This window comes from Ahaetulla prasina, chromosome 6 (genome assembly GCF_028640845.1).
Source record: "Ahaetulla prasina isolate Xishuangbanna chromosome 6, ASM2864084v1, whole genome shotgun sequence".
NCBI classification, from domain to species: Eukaryota; Metazoa; Chordata; class Lepidosauria; order Squamata; family Colubridae; genus Ahaetulla; species Ahaetulla prasina.
Genome location: NC_080544.1, coordinates 70,475,372 through 70,500,800, shown reverse-complemented (window position 1 = coordinate 70,500,800; position 25,429 = coordinate 70,475,372). Strand labels below are relative to the sequence as shown.

The following is a 25,429-nucleotide window of genomic DNA, read 5'->3' as shown; positions in this document are numbered from 1 at the left end:
CCAGCTTTCCATAGCTCTCCTGAATGGGACTATACATCATAATCAGGAAGATTCTTTCTCAGTTTACAACTTTACCTCTTCCTCTTCAAAACAATACAGGTCATACCTTGATCAGAAATCCCATTCTAGGAATTTTAGGATACAAGGTGTTATGTTGGGTTTCTGTGGAACTTCTTTCACCACCAGGAGAATCAGTTCTACAAAAAATATGCCCATTAACTGATTTTTGCAACAAGCTAACTGACGTTATAAAAATAAGGGGGCGGGGGCGGTGCAGGTTTAGAAAGTATTTGGAGGAGCCCTGGTAATGATCCATCCAAAAAGTGGGAGCAGTTTTCTACCAGCAGCAGATTACCACTCTTAGAATGATGGCTTATAATTCAAGGGCTTTGATACTTGCAGGGGGGAAAAGCAGCTTCTAAAATTGAGATTCCATTTGGCCTTAGAATAGTCTTCTTCATATTTTTCAATCAGTGGTGGGTTTCAATTTTTTTTACTACTGGTTCTGTGGGCGTGGCTTGGTGGGCATGGCATGGCTTTGTGGGTGTGGCAGGGGAAGGATACTGTAAAATCCCCATTTCCTCCCGATCAGCTGGGACTTGGGAGGCAGAGAATAGACGGGAGTGGGGCCAGTCAGAATTTTTACTACCGGTTCTCTGAACTACTCAAAATTTCCGCTACTGGTTCTCCAGAACTGGTCAGAACCTGCTGAAACCCATCTCTGTTTTCAATCAAATACTAACCTGAGAAATCAAACATAACCTTCCAATCTAAGGAGTTACCAAATACGGAAGACTACACAGAACAATATATAAGCAGAAATGAGACCCAAAGAGCATTGATATTACTGCAAAAGGGAAAGAAGAATTAACAGAACCTCATATAAAATAAATGAAGTGGTTGTCAGTAGTATCAGTCTAGGCAACTAATGAGAATATAATGGGATTATATGAACATGATAGAAGGATTTGTCTGTTTTAGAAGAACCCACTAGAGAAACTAAAATTACCTCAGAGTGAGAAACTTGCTATTTGCTATATAATTGAATTGTTAAGTGTCCAGGCATTTTTTTAAAAAATCTCACGCAATTCAGAAGTTATTTCACCAGTGGAACATAGATAAAATTGTAAAAATACAAATAATCATACAAGTGATCATCTGGTAATACTCGCTAAATATAAAGCATTGGTATAGAAGTAACTGTGCAGGCAGACAGTTCTTCTAGGTAGGAATGAAAAAGTACTGAAGCTGATATAGAATTGCCTCAATTAGCCTTAAACACACTGTTCACACACATTATTGTGTGAACAAATAGGAAAGTCTACAGGAGAAAGTTGCCAAGAGAGCTGAACAGGAAAAGAGGACAAAGGCGTTTATTTATCAATTTATTTCATTTGTTTGCCATCAATCTCTCTTTGAAGCAAAATTAGTAACCAGAAAAGTATTGGGTGTAATTATTTTTTTAGATAATCACGTAAAGATCACGTGAAGATCACATGAAGTGTTAATACCACTTTATAATGCCTTTGTAAGGCTACACTTGGAATACTGCATTCAGTTTTGGTCGCCATGATGTAAAAAAGATGTTGAGACTCTAGAAAGAGTGCAGAGAAGAGCAACAAAGATGATTAAAGGACTGGAGGCTAAAACATATGAAGAACGGTTGCAGGAACTGGGTATGTCTAGTTTAATGAAAAGAAGGACTAGGGGAGACATGATAGCAGTGTTCCAATATCTCAGGGGCTGCCACAAAGAAGAGGGAGTTAAGCTATTCTCCAAAGCACCTGAGGATAGGACAAGAAGCAGTGGGTGGAAATTAATCAAGGAGAAAAGCAACTTAGAACTAAGGAGAAATTTCCTGACAATTAGAACAATTAATCAGTGGAGCAACTTGCCTCCAGAAGTTGTAAATGTTCCAATACTGGAAGTTTTTAAGATGTTGGATAACCATTTGTCTGAAGTGGTGTAGGGTTTCCTGCCTAAGCAGGGGGTTGAACTAGAAGACCTCCAAGGTCCCTTCCAACTCTGTAATTCTATTCTATATTTATGAATTTTCAGCATTTATTTATTATATTTATATATCTCCAACGTTTACAAGCCTACAGTAATTGTGAGGGATTGTGTGAGCAGCTGTGAAAGTTGAACGTGTCAACATCTGAGTTGTTGCTGGTTGCAAGGATTGTGCCATGAGAGCTGTTCTTGCTTAAGCAGCTGAATAACTGTTCATGACTCACAGCAATTCTGGGATGTTTGTATTCTTACTTGCAATGTGTGCAAGCTTCTAGTGGGTTTGAGGAAATTGTCAAAGGATTAGAGCAGTAAATAGCCACACTACATTTAACTTAGTGGAGGTCATCACATGTATTAGTGAATATTATGATGTTCAACATGAAAGATGATGCATAGAAATGAGTCACGGAAAATTGTATAATATCCTACTTTAAGAATTCAGTTTTATTTCTCCTGAGAGAAGTAAAAAAATTATCAGCACAAACAATGGTGGATCTACAGTAGGCCTGAAAAGGAAAACAATTTTCTTTATGGAAGGCAATCTAGCAAAGAAGCAAGTCCAGGATTTCAGTCAGAAGCAAGAGACCTACATGCTATATTGTTGGAATTCAGCAACTACTATGAGACATTTGGAACAGAAAAATTTACAAAGCCTTCAGAAGAAACAGAGGATTTAAGATTTCTTCATAAGGACTAGCAAAAATGAGTTTGATCAAAGTTTGAGTTGAGTTTGAGCGACTTAAAATAGTTCAGTGCACTGAAAAAAGTGACTTATGCCCATTTTTCACATTTACGACCATTGCAGCATCCCCATGGTAATATGATCAAAATTCGGACGCTTGGCAACTAGTTCACATTTATGACAATTGCAGTGTCCTGGGGTCATGTGAGCATCTTTTGTGATCTTCTGATAAGCAAACTCAATGAGGTAGCCAGATTCACTTAACAACCATGTTACTAACTTAACAACTGCAGTGATTCAGTTAAGGACGTAAAATGGGACAAAATTCACTTAACAAATGCCTCACTTAGCAACATAAATTCTGGGCTCAATTGTAGTTGTACTTTGAGGATTACCTATAGTACTATTGTGCCCTTCATTTTGTTTTCCTGTAGGAGTGCTACCCTTTCCCAGATGAACACTCTACTACAGGAACAGCTGGAAGAGGTGAAATGCTCAAAGCAGAGACTAGCTGGGGAGCTAGAGAGGAATGCTACTGATATGCACAGGCTGAGAAGTGAACTAGAACAGAAGGTATCTCTTTGGTACAAAGGCAGGAAGTATTACTTTATTTGTTTTTTTTGAATGGCTTACTACACTAGGATTAGAGATCAATTAGTTCCTTGTTACATTATTATAATGCACCGGGGTAATTTGTTTATATTTTCCTTTGTGCATTTATTTATTTGGTGATTTTAATCAGTTTAATATTGAAGCTGGGTCAACTGTTTATAAATTCATTTAATCCCAGGATTCACTCTCCACTTTACTTATCTTACTGTTGCTGTTGGGGGAAAAAAAAGCCAAGGCAAGAGGCATATGGAGTTAATTAAACTCAGCCTTTCAGATACCACTACACCCAGGAGACAGTTTTCAATTATAGAGGAATATTAACTATAATATTTATTCAGTTCCATTGCTTTGGGAAATGCTGCAGCCTGTATATACCCTTCTCTAGTAATCTCACCATGCTAACTGAAGCCTTCTGCATATGTGCAAAGTTATTTTAGGAGGTGGGAGTGATTTGGAAGAGCTTAAACAGAGGATTACAAGCATGTTTCTTCCCAATCTAATTCCAATCTGGATTAGGAATTCCTCCTCCATTTTTGTTTCAGCTTTAACATGAATTGCATGACTATTAATAGCATAATTATAATCATACCTGATTTTTGTCCTCACTATTATTTTGCTGGAAGGATTGACGTTCCCTTTTCATGTGTTTCTCTCTTTTTTTCAGTGAAATTTTGGAATGGTTATAGTTTTCATTTAGCATGTAATGCAAATCCATTTTATATTTAGTTAAGCTCACTGAATATAGAACTTTTGTTTAGAAAAATGTGGAATAGGCTTTAGTCCAACAAATAACTGATTCATCTCTCAGAACAGTCAAATGAACTCACAAATTTATTGGAAATATTGTAGTGTATGTGAACTTGGTGAATTCAACAAACTCATGAATTTAAATAGGTTATTCTAAATCAGTAATTTTACTATGGATTTGTTTTTATATGTATACAATTTTGTTCAAATATTTAATGCAATGTTGCACCCATCGTTTTTATAGATTTATACAACAAAAGCATGTATTTCTGAAAAATAAGAAAGCAAAGATAGAGAATGCATATAAAGGGAGAAGACAACTAGTTCCACTGATTTAAAAGAAACTATCATTTATATGTTTGCCAAATTAGACCACAGGCAGAGAAAAGATGTGGACAATTGTTATTTCTTCAATGAAAGATGCTTTCCTACTTTTTGCAGTATGTTGCCTACAAGTACTTTGTCTACTATAAAGAAACTCTGTAGTACTCTCAGCTTTTATTACCACTTTTTTGTTGGAACAACATGTCTATTATTGTTTATATAAGAGTTGTATTATTAGAATTATATTTTTGGTGCTCTGATTATTTGGCATTGGTTTATAAATCTTTTGAAGTATCAGATCACAATATGAATTTTTCTAGGTGTACATTTTTGGAGAAGATTCCTCTTTCTCTTTCCTGCACTAACTAGGTTGATGAAAGGATTTGGGAGTTTTAGTATATTCTACCCAAATCTGAGTTTTACCTTTCTGGACAATAATCTTGGTCATTTTGACGCCATGTTAATTTCTGACATTATTTGGAATAATTTAAGCCAGTTGCAGTGTCCCAGGTCATGTAATACCTTTGTGACCTGACAAGCAAAGTCAATGGGGAAGCCAGATTCACTTAACAAGTTTGTTACTAATTTAACAACTGTGGTGATTTACTTAATAACTATGACAAGATAGGTCGTAAATGGGGCAAAGCTCACTTAACAAATGTCTCATTTAACAACAGTTAAATTTTGGGCTCAATTGAGGTTGTAAGTCGAGGACTTCCTATAGTTTATTAGAAACAAAATGTTATTTATCACTTAGAAGTAATATATTTTTTCTTATATTTTTATTCATTATTTATATATTTTTCACATATACTCTTTCAAGATATTAAATATAATTAATGACAAGAAACCAAGTAATGCATTTTTGATCCTGCTGTTTTCCAAAGATCATAATATAGATAGTCCATGACTTATAATGTTCATTTAGTGACCTTTCAAATTTACAATGGCACTGAAAATAGTGACTTATGGCTGTTTTCACACTTATGACCGTTGCAGCATCTCCATGGTCATGTGATTTACATTCGGATACTTAACAATGGGTTCATATTTATGACAGTCGCATTGTCGTGAGGTCATGTGATCACATTTTGCAATCTTCTGACAAGCAAAGTCAATGGGGAAAACAGAATCACTTAACAACTGTATTACTAATGTAACAACTGCAGTAATTCACTTAACAAATGTGCCAACGAAAGTAAAAATGGGGCAAAACTCACTTAACAAATTTCTCACTTAGCAACATAAATGTTACGCTCAATTGTAATCATAAGTTGAGACCACCTGTACTTTGCCATATTCCCCTTTCCAGAAATTTCAGCAAAATGTAGGTAAATAATCAGCATTCCTACTATTTGCCTGTACTACGTTTCCTGTAGTTCATAAGTCTCACACAGCATTCTGTAGTATTGTAGAAGATCGCTTTAAAATAGTAATTATTAATAGTATGGGTGACCCCTTTAGCTATTCTCTATCAACAAAACGTTAAAAGTGATGGAATCTACTCTGTGCCAGTCATGTTTTTCACATTATTCTTTCAGAGCTATGATTCCTATCTCAGCAATGAACACAGTGGGATTCTTCTGCTGTGGCGTCAAGCAGCCACACTCCGTGGGAACTTCGCAGAGCTTCGCACAACAGTGGAGAGGTGAGTGTTGCCTAAATTTACCATTGCTATAAGAATGTTTCTCATTGTTCTGTGGAAAATTACCAGACAGAGGAATGCTCTGAAACATCAGATACCACTGTGCTTATGCCCTTGTGGCAGACCCCTATTTATTTTTTAATGAATGTGTTCAAAGTTTGGGTGTATGTGTAAAAGTTAGGAAAGTTATTTCAAACTTTCAAATAATAATATATTTCAAATAATACTTTGTGACCTGATGGTTGTCCTCAAATTAGGAAACGGTTATCCTTAAATCAATAATAGTCAAGTCAAGAAAGTTGACACCACATAGCTCTGAATGCTTCAGCATCCCTCATTTGAGTAATATAACTGATATATCTGGAAAATGTTATTATGATATATATTTCTAATTTAAATAGAGAAGAACCAGGTTTCTAGGTACGTTGCATCCTGTCACTTTTGCACAAAATAAAATAATAAATCAGCAATTCAAATTATTGACATTCACTGACGTGCCATTTCTGTACCATCTGGAAATGTTAGGTAATGGCGATCAAAGATATTATTCTCTCATTCCCAGGGGACTTGCTGAAGCAGGAACTGACATGGCAAGAGCTTCCCGCCGCCTCCAAACTGCCTGTCTCAATTTGGATTCCAATTTGCGCCTTTCTGAGAATAGCTCTACCTGTTTGCTAGAGAAGCAGCTTCGGGAGAAAGTCCGAGAGATGATTCAGCTACAGAGTTCTTGGGATGGAGAAAAGGCTGTTCTAAACTCCAAGTGAGAATACTACTGTGTCTTTGATTTCTAGATTTCTACAGATTATTCAAGGACAAGAAGATTTAAAAGGGCTGTTCTGGGATAGGCAACCTTTTAGGTCTGGGGATGCAGCTGGAATTTTGAGAACACATTACCCTATAAAATGACTGTCTTAGTGAGTATAGTTACTCATAAAACATCTACTTCCCAGACAATAAATTAGCCCTCCAGGATTCTCTTTCTCATCCCTGTTGAATTTTTATGGGACTCAAGGCAACTGCAAATAAATATATTAGAAGATGGCTTTTTGAAAGGCACATCCTGATTTCTTGACTTTGTAAACAAATACAGCAAAGACTGTAATGACATCTTAAAGAATAACAGACATATTATTGAATACATTTTTCATCATCACCATCATATGCATCTTACTTCTATATCAAAATACAGATGTGTGTGCCTGCAAAACTCCCTTTTCAGGGCTAAATTACATACATCTGATTTAGTATAGTTAGATGTATGAAAATGTATATGATAATAAATGTCTATCTTTAGGCATCTAGTTGAGAAAGAAGGTCAATGAGGTCAGAAGAGCCAGTGGTATAAATGAGCATACTTATGTACCCTGACCTTGGGGACACAGGAGACCAGACACACACACATACACGCATGCACTAAAACATGGAATGTCCCCAGAGAACAGCATTATCAACAAGAGCCTTGCTCCTTGTTAATACATGCAATATATCAGGCAGAAAGTAAAAAGTAAATGTTGGAATGTTGGTTGAAGGACTGACTTTTAAAGTTTGCACTCCTTAAGAAAAAGGACAGAAGAGGCAATCAGGCCTATGGGAGATATAGGCTATTTTCATTGCCTCCAATCTCTGGTTCCAGATCTTGCTCCTCTTGAGCATTTGTGTCAACGATACAAAGTTTCTTGCTGGATTTGCTTTTTTCTTATCGTTCTGTGATCCTGGGTTACATAATATATTGTGATCTAATCGCTTTCAGCTCTTTTCTCCAGCCTTTTTAAGACGATGGGTGAATTGGAACTTTTGATTAATTACTGATTAATCTTCCTGATTAATACATCTCTTGTGTCTGGTTTCTTGTCTTACAGGATAACTGAATTGACCATGTTGGGTGATAAGTTTAAGGAACAGAACACAAAGAAAGACAAGACAATCTCTGCCTTAAAAATGGACATTCAGAAATTGGTACAAACCTCCCCCCCAACCCTACTTTCTGTCATTCTGTCAAACAAAACCCCATATGTTTACTACTACAAGCATTCTCAAAAAAGGCATAGTAATACATTGAGCCACAATACTAGATTGATTTGCCTGTTCATGTTTCTCTGTTTTTCCCCATGGCCATTTCTGAGCAACTGCTTGTCTTTGTACACTAGGAAGCGAGTAAAATTGGAGACCTAGAAGAAATGAAGGATCTGAAAGAGGAAACCGAATCTTTGCAACATACTTTAAAAAGCATCACAAAGGTGTGTGAAATATTAAATCATAATGTATTTTGTAGATAAAAAAAGGTCTACCATTTATCTTGATGCAGCATACATACTTTATCTACAGTTTTAAAAATGTAAATAAGATAACATTCATTAGAAAATTCTGTAGCACAGGCCTCACTGAAATGAATGAGAGCTATGAAAGAATATAGTATTCTGCTGTGGAGGATAAGCATTTGGCGGCTGGTATAACATTTTCACAGATTGTGCCCTTGTGTAATAGAATTATTTGGGCTGGTTCCTAAAAGCCATCTGGTTTTTTGGCACAAGCTTACTTTCTGATTCCTAAATCTTAAACCAACAAAATTGACAGCAATAATTTTTATGAGAAAAAAAAAGATAGATGTGAACTTTCTACCTGAACATTTCTTTTCATATAGAAGGTCCTAACATATATCTAAAACCGTTCCCCTTAAATTGTAAGGAAGACTTTTATCCCAACTTTTTTTCACCGCTATATAGGAGGGATGGATGTTATTTGACTGACTTTAAACAAGCTTAAAGAAACAAGCTTAAAGAAATGATGGGTTAAATTCCCATTTGATATCAAGTAGACACCTATGTACATTTAGTAACAATAATATTTTTAAATCCCAAATTTCCATGGCCTCAGATTGCACAGGCCACATATCTCCCTTGTCTCACACAAGTTGATATTGAATGAACAGAGGTTACTTCTTCCTTTAGAGGATGCCCTTGAAACATTATTAAATATCCAATGAGAGACCCAAACTCACATTGCTCTTTATTTGCAGATGAGCCTCCCACCTTGAGCAATATTCCTTTGCTAGCTATAATAAAATACTCTGGGGCTGAGCTAAATTAAGGATCCAAACATCTGTCCTCTTGAATGCAAAGCAGGGGGCTCCGAAGTACTAATCTGAGATCCCAACATGTTGAATAAATGTCAGTCAGAAGGCAAATATTTGAAAACAAATAGCCACCTACCTCAATATAGTTTCATGGGAAGGTTTTTGTGCTATATGTTATAATTTTACAGCTGTATAAAGCTATACCATAGAGAACAATAGTTCAAAAATACTGGAAAAGTAATGGAATTGTCATCCTAATACACTGTGACCTAAGATCTGCTACCCTTATTTCTGGTTGTTAAATAAAATTATAAATTAGGGCCTGCCTTTTAAATATGTTTGTTGTACTTCACAATGGCATCTGAATTTAACTTAAGAGTCACTGGGACCCAACTCTGACGTTCTAGGCAGTACCCATGCACCAGAATCTTTTCAATAACATTCATTTGATTAGGATTTACTTCTTCTCAACTTTCCTTTTAGTTGGCTCTTGCTGAATCAAAGAACATAGGACTTATCTCCAAAGATAATGCCAAAACTGTACCAGAAGAGGACACTCTATGGCACACTTATCCCTTGGGCTTTAGCTCACCACAGCACCAATGGACAACTCAGTCCCGGATACATTCTCCATCCTGCCAGAATGCAGCAATACAAGCAGTGCAAGCCCTTATCCAAAAGTCACAACAGCACGAGCAGGTTGGATACATTAGTGCTTTTATTTTACTTATTAAGCTTTTATCTACTTCATGTCATCCAGGTCTGAACAACTAGCATACCTAAATGAAATAATAAGATTAAAACATAATTTAATGAAATAGTACAATACAACCAACATTCCTCCTCCATATCAATTCTCAAATGTTCATAAAGTCAAGTTTTCATTCATTTCAAAAAAACCAGGAAAAGTGGGGACCATCTGACCTCTGAGGCAGTGTTATTCCAGATAAGGGAGACAGACAGTCCAGCCTTGTACCCTGTGAGTTACAGCCTCTTGGGATATAGGTCCAGATATGATCAAGTTTAATAATAATTAATATATATTTCAAATAATATTAAATATATTTATTTAGGAGTTGTTACTTTTATGGAGAATGGATCAGCTATAATTTTTCCCAACTTTGAAATGCAATTCCTTGTAGCATTTGGCTGCAAAGGCAGTTAAGACAATTTGGAATCAATCTGCAGTGCTGGACATAGAGAAAAATGTAAGTGCACTAGAGTAGAAATACTTTCACTTGGGGAATTCAGAATTCAGAAACACTTATTAATTCCAATATACGTTGATTTATAGTACATAGTATTTAGTATTTGGACTAAAATATTTGTCCCAGGATTTAGTTTTATTTTTATAAAATTGAGAAGTTGGAGATGATTGTAACAAAGCTGTGGTCCATATTTCTTCTTTTTTCCTATAAAAGTCCCTACGCCACCATTCTAGGTGGTAGCTTTGTTATACATAGCCAAGTGGCTGACCCTTTATAAATAAAGCTAAAATATTCTTTGGAATCAGACATTATCACTTAGAGCAGAAACTTATCTCCGTTTTATAGTAAAATTAAAAACAAAATATATTGAACAATGTCTAAGTATCACACAGACGCTCACAACAAAAAAGTTGTCAGTATTATTTCTTATTTTGTCTAGGGAATTGGGGAGAGGGTTACTTTGCCCTAGCTTATTTGTAAATTAAACAGATATTAGAAATATTCTATTAGTGTGCAGTGGTCTTTATTTTACTATATTTTGAGTTGGCTGGGTTTATTTTCTGTCCAAAAAGTAAGGAGCATGATGCTTGTACTTCAATTAATATTCAGATTTTAGTGGCTATTGCTATCCACGCATGAATGCTGGCCATCCCAGGTGGATTTTGTGAATGCTGGAAAAATATACCAGATCTACAGCTGCAGATTTATATCTTCAACTGTATTAACTATAGTGGACTATAATTTCAGGTAGTAAAGCAGTGACCAGAGATCAGCGCTGAACTCTTTCTGCACTTACAGCTGTTCTCCCCAGCTGCTCTTCTTCCAGGCAGGTGAAATTGAAAAGAAGTCCAAATGGGATAGGCAGAACACCTTAGGGATAGAGGAAACATTCAGCAGTCTTTACCAACTCTTTGTGAAATCTGTTCCCACTTCCCACACATAGGAAGTTTCCTACCTTTAAACTATCCACATTGGCTTAATTACATGCAAAGCCTCTTCCTTTCTGTTTGAACTGTCATGTCCATTTCAGACAGTTTCCATTGTGATATAGAAGTTAGAGTGTTAGATTAAGATTTGGAAGATCACAATTCAGATTTTGGCTGTAAAGTTTCTGGGTAATTTAGCCTGGGTATTTCTCTAAGCATAATGTAGCCTACCAAAGAGATTTGTGGTAAACATTAATAAAAAGAAAACCCAAAAGGATAAAACTACATATTGAACCCATCAGCAACTAGATGGGAAAGAAAATTTATGAATAATAAATTACCTTGGCATTTTTGCAAACTCTCAATTTTCCTCCTTAGACTTATTCCCAACTCCCATTCACACAGACACTCTGGAAAACCTCTCACTCATCCATTTTGTTGTCGTCTATGTTTCACATATATTGAAAGCTACTTGAATAATGTCTGTTTCTTTTCATTGTTCTGTATATCTGGGAGAAAGCTATAGATCAGGAAATGACCTATGACTCCAATAAGGCAGCATACAGCCACCAACTGCTTTTGGGAGGGGAAGTTCTACAGAGGCACTTTTGACTATGGAGCTAGACTTCAACAATCTCACTACCAAAAATCACAAGAATAGTATAGGGAGAAAAATCCAGTCCAGTTCCAATTGGGGAGGAGGGGGAGAAATGCTGGACATAAAATGGAAGCTGGCTACAAGGAAAGAAAGTCTCTGTTTATTTGGTTTTCCAGAAACTTTGGTGACAGCAGTACATTTCTGGGGTGGCTGACAAAATGGCTGAGTGAGTGGATGGAGTTTTTATAGGGTTCTGAGGTTTGGTGATTGAGATGCTCCAGGGGGTTGTGTAATATAGTGAGCCTTGTGTCTTTTACTATTTCAATGGTGGTGGGTTAATCTTATTATATCCTGAAGGTCATATCCTATCCTTAGAATTTAGGTTGGGGAATATAAATTCTTAATCCCATCAGCTCCAGCCTGGGGGAGCTTCTGGCTGAAGGTGTTTTGTTTCTGAATAGATAGGCCCAGTCTTTCTGAATGGATACCAAATCTCCATTCCAAAAGACCAGTCTCTTCTGCTTGAAGCTGTTTTCCTAGAAAGCCCCGGTCTTTCTGCCTTTAAGAACATATTTCTCCTTTGTGGAAATATTCTATCCTGCCTCTTTTTAATATTAAGAACAAAGAGTATTTTAATCTGAGGGGGTGGTTGTAGTTCATACAATAGTTTTCCACAATTTATGGGAGGGAACACACACAAAGTATAAACAAGCTAGAAGATCCCAGCCCATTTTCTATCATTGTTGCATCCCCCTTTGAAATTATAAATTCCCAAAAGATTATCCATTCCGTTCTAGATAAATGCTATTCTTTAAAACTTGTCATCTCTTTATTAATATGTATTCTCACCCACTTGCTTCGCTAAGTTTCAGTGAAATGCAAAGTTCCTAAGAGAGGAAGTGTATCTCCAAAGTCTAGATTTTACCAATGGAAGTAATATTCTTCTTTTTACTCCTGAACCTTACTCCTTCATTCAATTGATGCTAAAGAAAGAAAGAGGATATAAGCTATTCCTCTTCCAGGAATACATGGCAAAGAAATAGCCATTATAACTCCTTCGACAGCCATTATTATCTAGCACATTGTCAGTGAGAGAAGATATAGCTCATCAGAAAGGCCAAGGGACTGATTTTGAGGCTTAAGTTTCAGTACTCGTTTTCAAGGTTTCTTTTAGAAAAACCCAGATCCATTGCTTTAAAGATTTGGCTCATTAGGATGGACGAAGATATTGATTGGAGCACTTGGTTTATCTGTTTAATGTGGAGAGGTTTTCGCTCCCCTCTTGTATGCTTTGTGGCATTTGATATGGAAAGAACTTCCTGTTTGATCTCTATGAACAGGAATTGCATGTGCAGTTGGAATCCTGCAGAGATATCCTGGGATCTGTCAAGAAGCAGCTTGTCGACTGCCAGCAGGAAATGAAGACAGCTGATCAACAGCTGCAGGAACAGAAGCAGGAATGTGAAGAGCTGACAAAGGCCCTGGAGGACTGCAGGCAGAAAGCACAGCATTGGAAATCCTCAGTGGAAGTTCTAGAAAGGTGAAGGTGGGGAAAAAACAGAGGCTTGGCCTATTACTGTAATGATCTCAAGGGGCATGGCTTTGACTCAGTTCTTCTGGCAGTTGCACCAGTTGTGGCCTCAGAAGATGCATCATAGAACTTTTTTAGCAATCTGTCATTTACAAAAACTCTTCTCGTTATGCAGATTCCCATAACTTCTGGGGAAGGACTTTGGCACAGTAACAGAGTATCTATTTGCACACAGAAAATTCCAAATTAGCATTTCCAAACAGGACTGGAAAACTCTGCTGGAGAGCTGTTGCCAATCATTAAGTATAAACAGTATTGTACTAAATCAGAATGAGGCACATGCTGCTCCACCAGAATGCTTTTTTGCAACCTTTCAACTCTGACTTCATTGCCAAAATTCCATGATAAGCTACCAAGCAACAGCCCTTTTTGATGGGTTGCATGCTAGTAGATGTATTTCTTTTTTTGCAAAATAAAAGGTATGATTTTTTTAAAGTAAAAAAAAGTCCAGTTCTGAGGGGAAAGGTCAAAAATATTGGTATTTCCCTTCTGATGACATCTTCACATCAATTGTATGTCCCCGTAGTCCTTTGTCACTGAAAACATACTGTAGGTTGTTAAAATGCTGCAGCTCTTAGTCACAAAAATACTGCCTGGTTCTGAGTTAGATAGAGTTGCTTTTTGACTCAGTATAAAGCACCTTTATGTCTGTTCAGGGCATAATTTTAATGATTGGTACTTACTCATGGGAGGATAAAGAAAAGTGTACTATCGATTTTTCCATGATATTAATGTGGAAGGTTCTTCTGTTCTGATGATGTGATTTCACTCTTTAACACTACTTTCTATTGTGATCATCAGCCAAGGATGTGAACAGTGATGATTAAAGTGATGATTAAATGCTGGCTTTGGGAATAACATACATCAGCATTTGTTGCTGCCAAAGATTATCAAATATCTCTGCACACGACCTCAGCAATATTATAGTGGTATTATTTAGCTTTGATGTTTTTAAAAGCATACGTATACAATTAATTTGTTCAGAGAAAGTCATTTGGCAAAGGAAAGGTATCCAGTAACAGATAAAGAAGATATTTACAGATCCTCTAAATGCAGGCATAGTGGACAAATGCAACTTCCATACAAATGTATTTTATAGCCAGACAGCAATGCAAAAGATCCTCTTGTGGGTGTATAAGTAGGATACATCTTCAAAAAGGCCTCTACTGCAGCTCTCTACTGTTAAGTTAGGATTGTAATGGTAAAAGCACACCTAGAACTTTTAAAGGTTAATATTAATGGCTTAAATTGTTCCTCATGAGCAATATTTTACATACGCAAGATGGTGAAAGAATTTATTTCTTCCATGTTACATCATTAACTTACAAAATTCATGGTGCCCTTAGAGGATGGGTGTCAAACTCGCCGTATCACGCTGCCATCATGTGACATTTCATGACGTTTTTCCATTCGTTGAGCTGGGGTGGGCTTGGCCTGCACGTGACGCATCTGACCCAAGGGATGCCAGTTTGACATCCCTGCCTTAGAGTGATGCCAAGATCTTTGCAGAAAAATGTCTTCCCTTCTCCAGTGCTTCCTGGAATCGCTATATGATAAGGTGGTGTACCATGGTAGGTCCAGTTAGCAGTGATAGCATAGAGCAGGGGTCTCCAACCTTGGCAACTTTAAGACTTGTGGACTTCAACTCCCAGAATTCCTCAGCCAGCTTTGCTTCTGGGAGTTGAAGTCCACAAGTCTTAAAGTTGTCAAGGCTGGAGACCCCTGGCATAGAGACCCCTGGCATAGAGACCCCTATCTGCAATTAGCCTAAACTTAAACAAAGCCAGAAGAGATCTCTGGCTCAGATGATATAGTTTAAAAAGTAAATATAATCCTTGTTCACTCCCAGCCAGTGAAATTAATACTTTTGCAGTTTTACAAAAATCCTTACAAAAACTGTCCAGTCAAAATGGACAAGTAAAGCAGATTTTTTTAAAAGGGATCTACCTTCCCTTAACATCTAGTGTACTCTCCTGTTACAATCCATTTGAATTTAGATTGCAGTGTGTCATAATTCTGCCTTTAAGTGAAGTTTAAATAAATGGTCTTTAATTCTTTCCATTTCAGTCATATGATGGTGAAAAATAGTTTGAATTCTCATCTGAAAGCTTGCCTGCTTTTGATATGCTTTGAATTTCATAAAAAGTTTTAAAGAGTTATTAGAAGCAGCAGTTCAAAAACAGAAGAGAAAAATAGAACAGCTTTTGAGCAATAAACATGTACAAGAGTGTATGCAGAAAAATAAATTTCCATTCTCCTAATGTCAGCATTTCCCTTGGTTAGAAAGTATTGTGAAAATCAGCTGTGCTGGTTTCATCTATAACTGGGATGCCTCTGAGCCCCTTTTGCTCAATGCAGAACTGTCTGCCAGCCGATAAAATCTAATTCACACAATCACTGTGTTCTCTTGTAAAGTTCTAATTCCTAGTGCTTTGGTTAAGGCACCAGACTAACCAAAGGGGAATGTGAGTTCTAGTCCCACCTTAGCCATCAAAGCCAGCTGGGTGACTTTGGGCCAACCATTCACCCTCAGCCCAACTCATGTTAGAGCAGCAGTCACCAACTGGTGGTCCATGGACCACTGGTGGTCCGTGAGAAAATTTTGGTGGTCCACAGAACAATGATTTGCATTTTTTATGTTGCATTAAATCAGGGGTCCTCAAACTACATCCCCTGGGCCGGATACGTGCAATGAACATTTGAGTTGCTGCAGAGAGTCTCCCCCTTTGGGGCCTTTTTGTGCAGATTGGAGGGGGACAGAAATTCCGACTTGTGGTCTGCTTCAGCCTCCTGGTGTGGGGCTTTGGGCAAAGGCTGGAGGGAAATGCCACTGGTGGCAAGAGCCAGAGGGCCTTGTTCCAGTGGGACTGTATCATGGCCTGGAATTGGTTGACCATCTCAGCCCGCTGAGCCTCCAGGTGCCTGTACCTGACCTTGCATTCCCACAGATGTTTCCTCTGCTTGGAAAGCCTATGCTTGTAGTCCTCAGTGAGGTGCTTCTGCTAAGCCTCCTTCTTGGTCAGATCCAATTTGAACTGAGTCAGCTGATTTGCCAACTCTTTCTCATGGTGGCTGCTTAGCTCCAGCAACTGCTTCCTGTTGGGGGCCTAAGGAGCCCAGGCAGGCAAGCAAGGAGTGGTGAGTAGAGGCTGGCAAGGCATCCCTCAATGTGAGTGACATTGAGTTGGCCACACCCACCTAGTCACATGACCATCTTGCCACGACCACCCAGCCATTCATTAGGCAGATCATATTAGTGGTCTGCAGGATTTAAAATTATGAATTTAGTGGTCCCTGGGATCCGAAAGGTTGGTTAGAGGGTGGTTATTGTGGAGAAAATAGGAAAGGGAAGGTGTGTTGAATATGTTGCCACCCTGAGTTATTTGTAAAAATAATAAAGGTGGGATACAAATAAATAATAAAATAAAATACCATTTCTGCCCCATTCGCCCTTGGGAAAGAAAAGTCCTCTCAGTCTTTGAGGACTGCCATCAAACTGTTCCTGGCCTTATTTTCAGGACCAGCTGATGTCAATAGAGAGTCAGATTTCTCTGGAGGGCATTTTTGCAAAAACAAACAAAAACAAGAAGGACCTAAGAAATTGTTATTGGACCCATTATTGCCAGCTAGCAGTGCTGTTTAATCCATGGTTGACCCAGATCATAATTAGCTTTCCAGCCAGGAACCTGGGAAGGCAGTTTGCGGAATAAGGACTTGCCTGACCTCCATTCTTTACTGTAATGCAAAAGCAAAATGTTTACCGCTGTCATCATGACCATGGGTTTTTCTAAAAGAAAAAGTTTAAAGGAATTCTTTTGAGTCTTATGTTAAATGAAATGTACTTTGATTTATTTGCTTGTGCCAATCTGTTGTAAATGAATGTGTGGACTTTCAGAATACCGTATACCAGTTAGGCTGTTATCTCTGTTCAATTTCTAGTGTTTATAATGCTACAGGAAGTGGGGAGGCAGGATTTGAGATGATATCATAGTAGACTATCTTTTTAATTCAGGTAGTGAAAGCCAAGTAATCCTTTTTTGAAAAGTGGGGCCAACAAGACTTGATTTCTAGTGAAGGCAGTAAAAACTTGTAGAATCTTCTCATCACCCAGTGATTTCCCCTTCCAGTTTGTCCCACACATTTCTTCCAACAAGTATTTCAAATGTATGGCTTTTATAACTGGACAAAAAGCATAGGGGTAGATAGTTGGAAAGGAAGGATTTTGATGAAGGGTGGTGGTGAATCTGTTCCTTCTACATTTTCTGATAGAAAATAAATTATTCATCCAAGCCCTATTTTTCAAAGAAGCAACTGGTCTTTAGAGGTATACAATGATAGTTCCACCCTGACAAGCATGCCCATGTCTGACTGATCCTGGCCCAAAATTGTTCATATTTTTTCCTCATTTCTCAGAGAGAAGGAGGCCTTGGAGATAGCAGTCGAAAGCCAGACTCAACAACTTGATGCTTCCCATCTGGAGGTAGAGCGCCTGAAATCGATGAATGGAGAGCTACAGAAACAGCGAAAACTCCTTGAAGAGCAAAAAGAAGATGTGATTAAGGAAAGGGAGAGGACAAGGAAGGAATTGGAGCGGGGGTGAGATGCCACAGTTGTGTCTCTAGGACTGTGTAATGAAAGAGGAATAGGCCAAGAGAATATTGGTGGGCAGCAGTTACTAGAAGGCAGCTGAGACATTCCATTATACGGGTGGGAAAGTAATCTGTGAAGAACAGATCCTTTTCACTCAGTGGAAGCCCCAGACTCTTTAAGAAAGTCCCATCAAATTGCTACATTTCAGGGCTAGTTAATCCAGGTTTCAAAAAAATAACTAAAGATAGAAAAATTGGATATACAGTAGGGAAAGAAAGCACTTATTTATGCAACAATTGTGGAATTAAATGCTGCAATATATAAAGACAATCATTTTAGATTACTTAAAAATGTAGGTATTTATGGAGAACACAATCAACAATAAGCTTAGATATGACTACAGTTAATTGTTATTCAACAATCAGAGATGGTACAACTTTAATAATTGTTATTGGACAAAAACAGTAAGAATATCTATTTGTTCTTATGTCTGATCAGAATCCTTTCCAGAGTCATGGTTGCCTGGGATTTAAAATAGAATGTTGGGGTGGGGTGTTCTTATTTATTTTATTTATTTATTAATCAAACTTATATACCGCACCATCTCCCGTAGGACTCAGGGCAGTTCACAGGCATATTAAAACAATATAATAAATAAACATTAAGACCCAGTTAAAACTAAATATTATCATGGCCTGGTCACTAAAACAGTAAAAACCAATAAAAACCCCATTAAAATATGCTAAAACATTTTATCTTAGGCTAGTCCTGCGCGCTGAAATAATAAGAGTCTTCAGTTCACGTCTGAAGGTCCGGAGGTCGGGTAGTTGTCGTAATCCTGGAGGAAGCTCGTTCCACAGGGCTGGTGCCGCCACAGAGAAGGCCCTCCCCCTGGGGGCCGCCAACCTACATTGTTTGGTCGACGGCACCCTGAGGAGGCCCACTCTGTGGGAGCGCACAGGTCGTTGGGAGGCAATCGGCGGCAGAAGGCGGTCTCTAAGGTATCCCGGTCCTAAGCCATGGAGCGCTTTAAAGGTGGTAACCAAGACCTTGAATTGCACCTGAAAGACTACCGGTAGCCAGTGCAGGCCGCGCAGGATAGGTGTTATATGGGAGCAACGCGGTGCTCCCTCTATCACCCGCGGCCGCATTCTGACTAACTGAGCCTCCGGTGCTCTTCAAGGAGCCCCATGTAGAGAGCATTGCAATAGTCCAGGCGGAAGTGACGAGGGCGTGAGTGACTGTGCGTAAGGCGTCCCGGTCAAGGAAGGCGCAACTGGCGAATCAGGTGGACCTGATAAAATGCTCTGGCGACGGCTGTCAAATGATTCTCTAAGGACAGCCGATCGTCCAGGAGGACGCCTGTTGCGCACTCCTCCTGGGGGTCAGTACTTCCTCCTCCACAGTCAGCGATGGTGTAAGCTGACTGTACCGGGACGCCGGTACCCACAGCCACTCTGTCTTGGAAGGGTTGAGTTGGAGCCTGTTCCTCCCCATCCAGACCCGCACGGCCTCAAGACACCGGCCCATCACCTCGACAGCTTCGTTGGGGTGGTTCGGGGTGGAAATGTACAGCTGCATATCATCAGCGTACAGATGATAATCCACCCCGAAACCACGGATAACCTCACCCAGCGGCTTCATGTAGATGTTCTAACAGATCTCTTCCATTCTCATTATTGCAATCTTATGACTGCATCAGTATTCCTTGCTAAAGGTAAAGATGGTAGAAATACGTTTTGCCATCTTTTGGCCAATATGCCAAAGTCCAGTCTCCTCACAGACATTTTCATCCTGTTTTATGCAAGTTGGATCTCTAGTCCAGAGACTACCATGCAAGTCAATATACATATTCTCCAAATCAGATTCGGAGTACAAACATGATACCCCCATGCATTCAGGAAATATCAACAATGTGTTCAGCATAATCTTCTACGGTTAGTTAAACTGCAAAGTCTAATTAGACTTTTCTCTTTCTATAGGCAAAAGTTTCTGGAGCAACTTGAGGAAAAAATGTCAGTCCTGAAGAAAGAGCTAGTGAATGTGAAGGAATCTTTAAACCAGGCCATGCTGGAAAAAGATGTACTGGAGAGTGCAAAGGAAGGCTTGAGCAAAGCACTTTCCAAAGTAAGGATTGCTTGTTGATGTGTTTTTGCATGACATTGGGCTCTTTTTCCATCTCTTGTCCTGACTGGGGAGATGTCTTCACATTCAGTTCAGAAGTAGTCCTGCTGCAACATTTCACACAGTCACATTATCTTGCTTTTCTAAAAAATATTTTATGGAGGATATTCTTATTTATTTATTTATTTGTCAAACAGGTACAAGATAGCAGATATAGATATAAACATAAACATGAATAAAGGAAGTAAATAGAGATAAATGGGGATAGTAGGCACACTGGTGCACTTATGCACGCCCCCTTTACGAGCCTCTTAGGAATGGGGTGAGGTTCACGGTAGACAGTTTGAGGTTGAAGCTGTGTGGGTCTGAGGCTGTAACAATGGACTCGGGAGAGCATTCCAGATGTTGACCATTCTGTTGCTGAAGTCGTATTTTCTGCAGTTGAGTTTGGAGCAGTTTACCTTTAGTTTGTATTGATTGTTTGCCCGTGTATTATTGTGGTTGAAGCTGAAGAAGTCATTGACAGGTAAGACATTGTAGCAGACAATTTTGTGTACTATGCTTAGATCGGACTGCAGGCAGCGCAGTTCCAGATTGTCCAAGCCCAGAATTTCAAGCCTGGTGGCATAAGGGATTCTATTGTGAGTAGAGGAGTGGAGTACTCTTCTCGTGAAATACTTCTGGACCTGCTCAATCGTGTTAATGTCCGATATACAGTGTGGTTTCCAGGTGGATGAGCTGTATTCAAGAATTGGTCTGGCAAAGGTTTTGTATGCCCTAGTCTGCAGTACAATGTTACTGGAGAAGAAGCTTCACAAGATTAGGTTAACAATTCTTAATACTTTTTTGGCAATGCTGTTACAGTGAGCTCTGGGGCTAAGATCATTTGAGATAAGTACTCCTAGGTCGTTGACAGATGAGGGTCATCTACAAGATTGTTTCCACCCAACTTATATTTGGTGTTCTGATTTTTTTTGCCAATGTGCAGGACATAGCATTTTTAGTTGACATTTGGAGTTGCCAAATGTGCGACCATTCTGACACATAGTCAATGTTGCTTTGTAGGGCAGCAGCATTGTTAGTGGTGTTAAATAATTTTATGTCATCAGCAAAGAGGACACAGCTGCTTTTAATAAGATCACATAGGTCATTGATGTAAAGCAGAAAGAGTGTGGGTCCTAAAATGCTGCCTCGGGGGACACCGATGTTAACAGGTGCCAGATTTGATTGGGCCCTCCCTATTTTGACTATTTGTTGCCTGTTGGAACGTGGCTATCCACTTGTGCAGGGATCCGGAAATGCCATAAGAACTTAATTTCAACAGTAGTTTATCATGCACCACTAAGTCAAAGGCTTTACAGAAGTCTATGTAAATTGCATCTATTGCTTTACCCTGGTCAAGATGTGTGGTCCAAGTATTTCTATAGTGTAGGAGTTGCAGATTACAAGACTTTTTTTTCTAAAATCAAACTGCTTGTTAGCTAGCAGGTTGTTTGTCTCTAAGTGGAGGGTGATGGATTGGTTTATAATTGATTCCATAACTTTACAGGTGATGCAACATAGTGAGATTGGTCTGTAATTATCTATTAGACTAGGGTCTCCCTTTTTAAAGATAGGTATAACCGTGGCTAATGGCCATAGCTCGGGCAAGGAGCTGGTTCTGAAAGATACCTCATAGATTGTGCATAGAGGTTCAGCTATGGCAGTGGGAAGCTTTTTCAAAAAATAGGCACATAATCCATCAGGGCCAGTAGATAGAGATGGCTTTAGGTTATGTAGTGCCATTTCAACATTGTCTGTTGTTGTTATCTATTCTATGTAAAACTTTTAAGAATTATTAAGTACTTCTTTATTTTACCAATTTTTGCTTGCATAGATATAAAAAGATGTTGACACCAGCTAAGTAAACAAAAATGAATATTGACCTTAATTCTATATGTTTGTATTGTACTTGAACCTGACCTTGAACCATTATTGCCCAGCTGAATGCTGACTGACACTTTAGCCAGTCTACACTAATATATAAACTTTGTCCCTGGAAAAGGTATATTTGACTAGGGTGATTTGTACCTTAACTCCTATTTTTGTAAGCCATTGGAATAAGTCACTCAGAGTTGAACTGTTTGAATCAGCATAGAAGTCTGAATAATTGGCCATTTGTGGTGGGACTTCCAAATGGAAACCATCAATCAATGAATCAATTTATTATTACAGTATTAGACTAGAGACCAGAACAAATAAAAACGCTCAATAAATATACAATTAAAAATTCTAGTATAAAATAATAAATAACAACTAAAAACTATAATAAAATCCAGTTTGTCAACTATACGTGGTCTAACTATATTACAATGGAAACCATGAAAGCATAGAATGAAGAAAGTCACCTTAATTGCATCAGATCTATATTACAACTGTAGAGAAGAGTGTTTGAAGCGTCAGGGTTTCAAAAAATTCCAGAGAGATTGAATTGGATTTTGGGAACATCTGACTCTGTTGCTGAAATCACTCTTCTGAGTTCTTGTATAAGCTTTAAATCCATAAATTATTTGGAAGAGGCGATCTAAAAACAATTTTCTGTAATAAAAGACTACCTGAACATAAAGCTCTTCAGCAATGGCTTCCTTTATGTCTGCAAATTGTATCCCAACTGTGAGGGTAGAAAAGGCATTTTGTTACTTGAAGGCCTTGGCTTCTTCCTAATGGCTTTCTGCCATTGCTTAAATATTTTTTTCTGTTCTGAAAGCCTTCGGTTTCCAGCAGATTAAATGGATTGCTCATACTTGGATACCGCTCCCAGCTTGCTTGTTTTTTAACATGTTTCTTATAATTATGGTGTTTAAAATATGTACAGAGGTTTGTGCACAAGGAAAGGCATGATAGTATACCAAAGTTGGCTCTAATCAGCTGTGATGAACTTCTTTTGCTGTCCTAGAAAGTTTGGGTGATGGTTGTAGATTTACCAACTGGAGGACACCAGATTGGAGAAAGCTAATTTAAAATACTAGAATATGTCATTCTCTAATCATAAAGATCATAAATTGCTTTCCTGATGATGGCAATTAAACAATCTGAAAAAAACATACAATAAAACCATTAGCCTTTACTTTATTACAAAGAGGGAGGAAAAATAGGAAATCTGAAACAGGCTAATGCTGTAGAAGAAAACAGAAAAATAAACAAGTTTATTTTTCACAGCTTTAGAGAGGAAAAAGCATTAGTATGGATAAAGTGCCTTGCATGCTGTCATATTTTCAGACTTTAACATTTCAAAACAGCAATCTAAGTGTAAAGTTAGACCTCTTTTCTCGGAAATATTATGCCCAGTATGAAATATTATGAAGTCTTTGGGCAGTTCCTTCATGAGTAAGTGTGTTGGTCAAAGACTTCAGTAAAAACTACCACAGCTGCTCATGTTGGCTCAGTTTAAGTGAGTAGCAGAATTTTTTTTGCCACCCACTCTTTTGGCCTGCTTAACATTTCTGGAAGGGAAATGGCATTTTCCTAATAAGAATATTTCTGATTACATAATGATCTTAAAGAGAAATAGCACTTTCATTTGAACATATAGATCCTTCTCTGTTTTCTTTAGATGCAACTAAATTTGGATAGCATTAAATAGGGAATAGTCTGGTCAGATTTTCATTTTTAAAATGTAGTATTTTAATAAGGTCCTTGATCTTTATATGAATAGTTTTGTATAACCCTTATTTTAACCAACTGATCAAATAATTAGCACTCAAAAAAGTTTGCATTTTCTCTGAGGAATCTATACATTGTATCAAAGAGAGCAATCCAGGCAGGGAGAGGCTTTGAAGTAAACATGCATTCAAAATTAAAGAAATATTTACCACGTCCTGCAGATAGATGTAAAGTTTTGTATTACCAATTTTTCTTGGAAAAGAACAAAGTCATTAAAAAATAGTTGCCATGCTTACAGTTTATCCATATCATACAAATGATAATGTTTGATATATTTGTGAGCGTAGTCTATTCTGAATATGCCTACAATTTCCACCTCAGGTTGAAGCCAGCAACACTGAGCTTGAACTCTCCATACACAAGATGAAATCAGAAGATGCTGAACTAAGGGACTCGCTAGCCAGGATGGGAGCTCTAAATGAAGGACTAGCGAATGACAAAATCAAACTAAACCACATCATCCTCCAGGTAACAAGATACAACAGTAATTGTGCTATTATCAGGCATGAAGAATCAGAACCATGGATTAAGTTGCAGTTCAGATTATTTATTGCTCATGGCTATACACAAGAATCTTAGTCAGCTAATAGCACTAAATTGGCAATAGGTAAGAGTTAATGGAATTCAAGAAGGGTGGGACTTGGACCTCTTATGACAGTGTGGTGAACCTTTTTGGCACCGAGTGCCGAAACAGGAGCATGTGGGGGAGGGGAGTGCCAGAAACCAGAAGAGCAGCTCCCTGTGTGCACATGCGAGAGCACTGGAACCTGGAAGAGCAGTTCCCCGGTGCACATGTGTGCGCCGGGAAGGTGAGCTTCCAGTTTCCGGCAACGCATGCGCACCAGTCACCTGGTCTTCCAGTTTCTGGTGCACATGTGTGAGCAAAGACCAGCTAGTTGATGCACATGCGCGCGCTGGAAACTGGAAGCTTAGCTTTCCGGTGTGTGTGTGCGTGCCGGAACTTGGAAGAGCAACAGTTGACGGCTGGTGTACCTGAAGATATAGCTCTGTGTGCCACTTCCGGCACGCATGCCATATGTTTGATTTGCCCATCTTAGGAATCATTGATAGGGCTGTATACTATCTATAAAAAATTTTGTACCAATTTTTCCTAAAATTATAACTTGGAGTAAATTTTATTGATTTTTCCCATTTTCCCATTGTTACAGTGTAATTATGTCTTTGATATTTTGCATTCTATTTTATCATGCCATTTGTAACTTATTCTATCTCTGTATCATATATCAAAAAACTTTATAGAAGTGTCCCAATAGAATTGATTTTGTATACATGTTTCAAATTCGGTTACCTTTTTTGGTGTGTCTCTTTCTTCCCAGAGATCATTTTAGGCACATTAACCATGGTAAGTTCTCATATTCATTAAGCAATTCTTGCTATGTCTCTTAATACGATTTCTGAATCCAGATAAACCACATTAGCATACATCAGGGGTGAAATCTACTTACCTTCCCTACCGATTCGAAAGTGTGAAGTCCGAACAGGTAGGGAAAGTAAGTCAATTTCACCCCTGATTTCATCACTGGCATACATGATGTTTTATAGATAGTATACAGCTCTGTCAATGATTCCAAAGATG

General features: G+C 38.2%; 1 protein-coding gene across 1 annotated transcript in view; it reads left to right on the top strand.

Annotated features, from left to right (window-relative positions):
• CROCC2 (ciliary rootlet coiled-coil, rootletin family member 2) overlaps positions 1-25,429 on the top strand; it is a 114,087-nt gene that overhangs the window by 23,250 nt on the left and 65,408 nt on the right. Inside the window, exons 7-16 of the mRNA XM_058187539.1 lie at positions 3,127-3,265; positions 5,917-6,023; positions 6,583-6,780; positions 7,880-7,976; positions 8,168-8,257; positions 9,577-9,792; positions 13,166-13,365; positions 17,830-18,012; positions 19,989-20,133; positions 24,154-24,300. Coding sequence (XP_058043522.1) covers positions 3,127-3,265; positions 5,917-6,023; positions 6,583-6,780; positions 7,880-7,976; positions 8,168-8,257; positions 9,577-9,792; positions 13,166-13,365; positions 17,830-18,012; positions 19,989-20,133; positions 24,154-24,300 — 1,522 coding nt within the window. The remainder of the gene's footprint in view (positions 1-3,126; positions 3,266-5,916; positions 6,024-6,582; positions 6,781-7,879; positions 7,977-8,167; positions 8,258-9,576; positions 9,793-13,165; positions 13,366-17,829; positions 18,013-19,988; positions 20,134-24,153; positions 24,301-25,429) is intronic.